Here is a 9,339-nt window from a genome sequence, read left to right on the forward strand (position 1 = left end):
AGCTAAGCTTCGACATGTGAAAATTTAATCTTGAACTTTGCACAGAATAATCTAACTTGTTGTACATTACGAAACAATGGTCTTTTACATAATAACGAGGGAATAAGATAGTATCGGATAGTTTAGATTCAGTAAATATACGAGAAACGAGAAGATCGTTCGAATAAGACTGTAGTAGGATTATTTGAGTCAGCGATCAAGTATTACGTAAGAAATAATAAAATAAGGAAATAATTTCCAAATGTACTGTAATATGTGCATACGCTATCGAATTACGACAATTACAACTGGCAATATTAACAATAATCGAATAAACTTTCCTTTCAACGAGTAGACATCCATGTGGAAAACTATACGACATATTTCATTGTTTATCGCGTCGCTAATAACGACCAGTTGAACACGTAGTTTATTTTCGAACGTAAATAGGTGAAAACTTAAGAATCGAATTTGACGAATTACAATTTGGAAAATTACTTAGCTTGACTCGAAATAATCCTGTTTCTGTTTATATCTAACAGCGTACGCGCGCGGTTTTCTCTGACCACCGTTAACTTTCATTCTTGCTCGATAAGAACTTTCTTTTACACAGAAAACACGAAAAAAGAGAAAAATCTGTTCACGACCGTTTCGCTCTTGCCATCGATCGTCTACTTCGAAATGGCTTTGGCGCCATGGCGATATATTGATTTACGAGCTTTGTATTCGAAAGGGGAACGACGATCGATGATCGGGAGGGCGCAAAAAGCAACTAGGAAACAGGTGAAAAAAAAAAACCAAAAGATAACGTGAGTGCAATATGTCTATGTAGACGTACATATATGTAAAAATAAAAAAAGGGGGCAGTGAAGACGAAAAACAGCTAAGTTTGACACGGTTTGTTAGATGACCAATACCTTAAGGTCGATCGAGTGGATAGCGGCGTTGTGCGGCGATGCGTGTTCTTTCGCGTCATTGCCGCAATTCGCGTTGTTGTTAACATTCGGCAGAGAGCCACCCGCCCTGAACTGATTTCCCAGGTTAATGTGCAGGTGTTTGCCGCTGGACTGAGGTGGACTGGCGCCGGCACTCTTCACGGACAGCGGAGTCTCCAGTACCCCGGATCCCGTGGGACTGGCACACACCGAGCTGCTCGCCGAGGCGACCTAAGCAGGTCCATCATTCATATGGTCACCAACTTGTTCGCTTTCTTCGACAAACTACCGTCTCTTGCCTTTCCTTTTCCATCGCGTTTATTTATCGTATTGCGCTAAACGTGCCTAGCTTTCTTCTTTCTTTTTACTTTTTCCTTTCCATTTCGTTTTATACAGGTATTTTCTAAATACTTCGTCCGTTTTCGTTTCCGTATCTGGTTGAATTATACATATACGGTGATTTGTGGGAATAATTGAACACTTATGGTGACGGAGAGCATGCACGAATATAGAAAATGTGCGTTATAGAAAATTGTTTGGAATTTCAGCGAAACTGTAACGAGATACGACTGTCACGATTATATAACTGAAACTGAAACCAATTCGAGAATGTACACCTTTCATTTTCAAAGATATAAATAAGAATAAGAGTAACTCGACCTAATATTTTACGCGTTAAAAAAGATTACTGATTTACGAATGATACGATTCAAACGTGCGTAGAATTTTAAATTCGTGATGAAATTCATGCAATACGAATAAGTATCTTAAACGTATAATTAGAATCAAGAGCAGTTCCACTAAATATCGCAGCTTGATTAATACGATCGAATTTATCGATCGTTTAATGATTGATTTCTCGTAACTTGTAGATATAATTTCAGGTTTGTTTCCAACTTTACCAATATGATCTCGGTACTATATAATATCGTTATTCGTTACAGTGTTAATGAAATTCCACAGAATTTTGTACAACACACATCAAATCTTCATAAAATGTTTCTATTAACATTTAAATATTTTTGTGAAAGCAAACGGTTCTTTCTCCTTTTTTTCAACGAAAAAGGACACTTTCTAAGATCGACTTGGAAAGATCCAGGACGGATAGAATGAACGTATAAGAACGAGCGGATTTATCGAGAATCGAAAGATCGTCACCTACAAACATACTTTCAACGTTTGCTGAAATTGAATATATCGAATCAGGCAAGCTCCTACGATTTATATTACAATTTATAAGAAGCTTTCTAGCCTGGCGATTGAACGTTGCTACCGATACAAAATTCGAGAGACTCTCGATCAGGTTCTGACTGAAAATCGATAGCATTCAAAAACTCCGACGTTACATTAAGAGCAACGTGTTTCATGGGAATTTTAGGAAGGAACGCATTTGGGATATTCTTCCCTTCTCTTTCGGTCCCGATCGTTAAAATCCTACACGTCTCAAACTTTAGACCCGCATTCCTGGCCCAACCACGATCCGATAAACATCCTTCTCTCCTTCCATGGTTTCATCATCATTCGAATTCCACCTCTGGGTTCTTGTTTTTCCAGCCGAGATCAGGACCAAAAAAATTCGAACGATTCGTAGGGAAATGTTTGGGGCGATACAAGAGAACCGATAGGAGCGTACCCTCTTCACGAGAATCTTACAAGGAACGCTATTCAATCGTTGTTGAACGGTTCGAAATGGTACGCTACAATGTTCGCAAAATTATTTAAAAGATCCCAGTGGTAATGGAAGATCACACAGGAATAGCATTGGTTGATTTGCCAATTTTGATATTAATTTGTGGCTAAAGGAGAGCAGAAATAAATAGAACATAATAGAAGGATGGAATTATATCTGTTGAGTTGAAAATTCCAAGTCTTTTTTAAAACTAGCTGATAAATCCATGGAGTTTTAGAGAAACGAAGGATCCAGCTGATGTTATAACGATCGATATTTCAAATATTCAGAGTGGCTGGGAGAAACATGTTTAATAGCAAGATGTGTGATTACAGTACTGATGAAATTTGAAAGTTTCTACAATGCATACGACACGTTCGTAAAAATTTCCTATGGTAAGCGTTTGAAAGATTGGCAAACTTTAGATAGGAATTTTCGTCACATTTTCTATTCAAATGGATGTTTCCAATTGTGTGCAAAGAGTTTATCATCGTCGAAAGATATTTTCGGTTGCGATGCGTCGATACGTGGTCGTGATACAAAATAATAAAAAAATGACAAAGACGGATATACAGTGAACAGAAATAGAGCTAACTACTTAAACCAATTGCCAATAACATTTTCTCAGAAATATTTTTACGAACTTTGCAGCATTCTGGCAGTAGACACGTATATCGAGAAATTCCACCATCGGTTAATCGAATAATGCTCCTTGTTAAGAAAGCCTGTTCTCACACACAGCGTAGCCTATAAACAAACTATGATAGAAAATACATCGCAATAAAGTTAAACGGAGAAAAATTAAACGGACTGCGATAAAAGTGCACTCACGGCCGGTCACTTATGTTTCACGTTAGGATTACGCAATTCCACGCGGTGAAAGTATCCGTTTTTTTTTTTTTTTTTTTTTCTTGTACAAGTAGATACAACTCGTTTTGCATTCGCTCGACCAGATGACGCAGCGTTAGAAATTTCACGTAACTCGCCTTTCGCTCGACTATCATATTTTTGTTCCCGTGAAAAAACGCGAAAAATCTGCGAGAAATTGTGGAGCTTTCTGAAAAAGAACCTATTGGTCTATAGTAAATATACAGAGTGGTCATCGGATATCACGATATTTGAGCAGATTCTGATATTTTAACGAAAATATGTTTCGAGTATAAATTCACTGGTATCGAGTAAAGAATTTATTTAGGTGAATTTACCTATTCGTAAACAAGATATTTACCATTTCGTATTTCTTAAAGGGCACGAGATATTTTTCTTACCGGAGTCGTATTCTTCTAGCACGTTGAAAAACGAATTCAATGATAGAGTAACACGTGCCATTTTAATTATCTGATAATGATATAATTTGCCTCTCGATTGGAATCTACAACTTCGTCACTTGTACGTAACACCAATGATTAATAAATTAATTGCTCCTACTGCATAATTGCATCCACTTGCTTAACGATAATGAATTATAAGATATCTAGATTGTTAATTCAAAAGTTGTTTCACACGGATATGGTGTAGATTTACACGGAACTTTACAGCAGAAACTTTACCGATATTCTCGTTTCTTACAGCTGGACAAATACATTTACACGTCTATCTTTATCGTTTATATATAAAAATGGCAAAGTTCTTTAAGATCCGTTATATACAATTAACGATCGAAGCGTAACTAACATTAGAAAACTGGAACTAAAACGTATCAACGTAATATTACTCGATTCACCATTTTATCTTACAGCACTTTTTTCCAGAAAGCTCCTTAATTATTCTACACCGGAGGGTTTAAAATACCGAGTGGAAGTAATTCTTCGCGAGAAAATAGAAGAGTACGATGAATATAGAGAGAATGGTGATTCGTTATTCGATAAATCAATTAAATCTGCGACCACGATCGAAGAGTTGTATAAGTGGCTCGGATATTAATCCGAAAACTGAAATATTTCGCTCTCGAAAACTGAGTTTCTGTTCAATGGGATCAATTTCATGCGCGCGCGCACATACATACATACACACGTACACGCTCTGTCCCGTCTCTCTTTCTCTCCTTTTGTCTCTATTTCCTTTCATCGGTCATTGTTCTATTTTACCCGACTCGCATGGAGAGACGGTGACCCCGCACATTTTTTTAACTTTCGAACATTTCGATCCGATATCGCGAGACAAAGGTTTTGTACCGTTTTCACCGAACGACTGGAACCACCTATCCGAATGCTTGCCGCGGTCAAATATCCAGATATTCGATTCCGACACTTTGACATGTCGGTTTATTTGACATTGTGGCGTACAAAAGTAATTTGGACACAAATTTATGAAGACCACACGGGAAAATCGTGATAGATCACGTTCCCGCTTTTTGCAGGCAAACAATCGTACAATTCTGTTACACTGCCAACGAATCCAAAAATTTTCTCTTTATTTGGTTTCAGGATCAACTGTTCTTTCAGTTTTTGCAATTTTTTAATCATATTACGGTAGATATTGTTAGCTTTTCGCAATAGTTCGTGAATTTGGTCCCAATTATTGCAATTTTAACCACCACGAGTAACACAAAAATCGGAAAACCATGAGAAAAGGAAAATATATATATAGCTTCGATACAATTATTTATGACAGTCGAGTCACATAACAGCGTTAACGAGATCTCAGATTGTTTCGAAAAATATTTCTTCGAGTATTTAAATACCTTGGTGAACCACTGTACACCGGTGAAAAGGAACGTTGAGATCGTGAAAAATATTTACCATTGAAGATGAAGATATTTTCTTTTACCAGTGATCACGGTAATATAGCATGGACTGTAATATAATTCGCTGAAATTTGTAAAATAAATAAATTAGTGCTTTAAGTATAGCTGTCGTTGATAAACGACAAAACGAAAATTTCGTGGAACCTGACCATTAACGAACGATATTGAGATTTTAATTGAGTTGAGACGCGGAAATTGCTTATTAACGACTCTATTTTACAATTACTTCACTAATTACCTTATTCTTCAATAATTATAACTCTGTCTATGCTGTACTCGCTTCTACGAAATAAACGTTTATATTTATGTGTATTTTTATGTTCGTAGAAATTTTTATCTCAAAATTAGGTTCACTTATTGACACGTATTACATTGATAACGATATTATGTTTAGCTTTGTCATCTTTCTCCGTTTCGAGGGAACGAATTACGAGGATATAATCGTACCTAAAGGGTCAAGCATAATTTACAGAATAGAATATACCATAGTCCTATTTATCACAGAATTGTATATCTCAGTAAGTTACAGTAACGTAAGGAAAATTATCGCGATCAATCTTCCTGAAAGATATGTCGGAACGTATTGTTCGATCAGTCCCGAAAGTATTAAAACAAGTGTAAACGTCGTTGAAAGCGTCGAGAACGTAGTTAACAAACGATCATTGTTTTTCCCATTCGACAATAGAGAGATTAAGGCATGCGCGAGTGGCACATCGAGTTGGAACGATTCGAGCGATTAACCGCCGCGTTCGTAATCGTTATCGAGGCCGTTAACGGTATAGCGATTGAGAAGCGTGCAGCTCGGCGAATCGTTGTATCAAAAATCACTACTCGGATCAAAGATCGTGTATGAGACGCAAAAATCTACGATCGCGTCGCGCGCGGGTTAAGCACAAGCGAAGGAAATGAAAAATGGTATAGAGACGCGATACTCTGTACGGTTTTAACTGGTCAGATCTGAATTATCGACGCTGATTAATAGAATAAATGCTGATTCGTAAATACAGATGCGATTACGTACAATGTAATAGTAAATATTTTTCACATGTTAAGATTTTCCATTCACATTATTTCATGGAAATAAAAATTCCCTCGATAAATCAAACGTTACGAACTATCACGACAGATAATTCGTGACTTTTCCACGTTGCTAACGAAATCAGTCACGATCTGAAAAACGAAAACGCTCGAAAACATCCATCAGACGGGGAAACGTACAGTGGCTGAGACAAGTATTCGAACACTTGTGGAAACCTTCTACGAATATATTATACGTGTTATCGGAAACATTTTGAAATTTCGTTGAAACTGCAGTGAATGAAACCCGACTGTCGTTCTTAATATTGGTGAAATTTCAAATAAAAATCTGAGAATGTATAATACATAGATATTTAGTGTAAGTAATATGTTTTGTAGGAATCACGAAAGTATTTACGCGGTCAATTCGTTATATTAATAAGTCTGAATATTCAGTAGAATCATCGTCAACGTTTATTACGTGTTTAAGATAGTTATTCGTGCTATATACTAATCTTTTCTAAATATATGTTTACAGTATATGCCCTGTTAACTTCAAATTTTACGAACGTACGAACAAGAAGTTTCGTATCATGCACGTAATATATCCATAGAAATTTTCTATGGTAAGTGTTCGAATATTTTTAGGTGAGCCATTGAAAGTATCACGAAACTTTGAATTACCCTGACATTCCAACGTTCGCCAGATAATACTACGATGCCCGAACGGAGCGTGAAAGAAAAATAAAGAGAAATGCGTAGTGCGAGAAGAATTCGACGGACACCTGAAAACGTGCACGAGCGTGCGCGCGCGCGCGCCTGCTCCAACGACCCATAGATTAAGTCAGCGTACCGTAAATAACGCAGCGATATCGACTGATCGAATGGTGAACTTTAACGTATAACGCAGCTTCCGCATTTAGTACAATGCCAGCGTTATGTAATAGCTGTACGGTTATCGGTACCCGTCTAGTGAAAAACGCGCCAATTTCGCGCGATTCCCGCGGAACCAAATGTTTCCACGTGAAACAACGACAGAAGGCGCTGCGCTCGCTCTGTCGAAAAAACGCGATCGGTGTGTCGTGAATCGAGCCACTTTTTTACCTTTCTCAGTTGAAAGTTGAAAATCGTCTCGCGAAATCCTAGGAGCGACTCGTAACATTCACGTAGGAACTCTCGAAAACCGAACGTTTACATGTTGACCTCGTTACGCTTATCATGTTCAACAGTTAACAGTTAATAATTAATTTTAACGGAAAATGGAATTTACAAGATCGAAAAGATCGTACGACCATGAAATTTTAATCTTATCTGTTTGATTTTTCGTAAACACTGATGATTCGATTTTGATAATGGGCTGGACGCAATTCCGTTAATGACACTCTGTCATTGTAGAAGGTATCGTCCTTTTATCGTTTAAAAGCGAGAACGTTAAGGAAAGCAATTTCGCGCAGGAGCGAGACGATAGATTGTTTCGGTGCCCGGAACCGGAAATGTTATACTTAACGAGGGCGATTTTCATTGGTGTTTTCAGCGTGCGAAAAATTAGGTCGTTGACCGATCGTTCAACATATTCGAAAAATTGATCCTGCCTTCGCGACTAGAGTAGGCTAAATATGTTCATCGATAATTCGCTTGTGCGATGCATCTATACAGTGATACCGTAGATTCAAGCAAAACACGGTTTGTTTCCCTGTCTTGCGAGAGAGCAAAAACATACTTTGCATAGACTCTATCTTGAATCAAACTGAAACACGTGATTCTACGGAACACGATTTTAACAATTTCGAAGTCGCGACGGTACCTGAGAACAACGAATACGATTGACTTAATACGTTCGTTTCACGAGAATGGTTTGAAAGTCGATAGACTTTGAAGGAAAATTGAGCGTATCTGAACGAACGATAAACTATTAGTAAAACGAAGAACAGTTCATTTGGTCACTATCGATCGTGGATAAAAGTATGTCGCGTAAATAGAAACACAAACACGATGATCGTTTACCGTGGACGGTTCTAACTAGTTTTCAGCGAAGAAGAAACGAAGAAACACAGTGACTTTTCCTAATCGCGAACGTTTAATTAGAATGCATACGGGTGATCGATTCGAAAAAGAAACGAAGATTTTCTTGAAAATACGATGGTCTGTTCGAACAAGTCAGCAGGATGGATACGATTGTCGATCGCACACGTATGCATTTATTAAGAACTTACAGGACGGATGGTGGCAAACAAGCGCACAGTACGTTTCGCATAGTATACCGGAGTATATACTCGTTCTACATATACGCGTATTCATACACTCTTACACGCGACCAACGAAGAGACACATACATTTTCCGTCCGACACACTACGATAACGAATAGGAAAGAGAAACAGAGGGCCAGCGGACGAGTGCGTGTAGCTGTGCGCGTTAACACAAGTACTGATAGTAAGCTAGTCACAGACTCATACACACGTCTCGATCGTATAGCAAAACGAGCACATAGAGACATACATACACGCACACACGCACAGAGTCGACACACGGCGCAACGAGGAGAGAGAATGCCCGTTGTTTACGTTCTAACATCTGAACCGAGGAAGGTATACGGAAAATATGAAGATATATCCCTCCATGGCAAGGACCTACTGGGATTTCCTTACTCTGCTTGTGACATCCGAAACTTCTCGCATGATCGCCTCGAACGCCGCTCTTTCCTGCGCTTCCTTCTGTTTGTGTAGCGCGATCTTGTCACTGAACTTTCGTGGATTCGCCATGATGGCTCGGCACTAGATCTCCCGACACTCGCGAGTATCGTGCACCTACTATCGTGTACCCTCTACCCCCTCACACGTTTTCCTTTTTCACCGATCGCACCAATAAGGGCTCCCTAAATTTCACCACGTTAGAACCCGTAACCTACTGCCTTCTGGATGGCACTGCCGATCACTGATACGCAAGATTATGCGGCGCAGCGCGCCACGCGCATCGCGCAGGAGCCGCTTTTTGC

General features: G+C 38.6%; 1 protein-coding gene across 9 annotated transcripts in view; it reads right to left on the minus strand.

Annotated features, from left to right (window-relative positions):
- LOC126868196 (CREB-regulated transcription coactivator 1-like) overlaps nt 1-9,285 on the minus strand; it is a 62,169-nt gene extending 52,884 nt beyond the window's left edge. For 5 of the 9 annotated variants that reach the window (XM_050623426.1, XM_050623432.1, XM_050623424.1 and 2 more), the window contains exons 1-2: nt 8,993-9,285; nt 897-1,145 (exon numbers count right to left, since the gene is read on the minus strand). In XM_050623426.1, coding sequence (XP_050479383.1) covers nt 897-1,145; nt 8,993-9,106 — 363 coding nt within the window. In that variant the 5' untranslated portion in view covers nt 9,107-9,285. Of the gene's footprint in view, nt 1-896; nt 1,146-8,559; nt 8,705-8,978 lie in introns of those variants that run through there. The other 4 variants (XM_050623429.1, XM_050623430.1, XM_050623428.1 and 1 more) reach the window with 4 other exon arrangements.
- Nucleotides 9,286-9,339: the final 54 nt, after the last annotated feature.

This window comes from Bombus huntii, chromosome 8 (assembly GCF_024542735.1).
Source record: "Bombus huntii isolate Logan2020A chromosome 8, iyBomHunt1.1, whole genome shotgun sequence".
NCBI lineage: Eukaryota > Metazoa > Arthropoda > Insecta > Hymenoptera > Apidae > Bombus > Bombus huntii.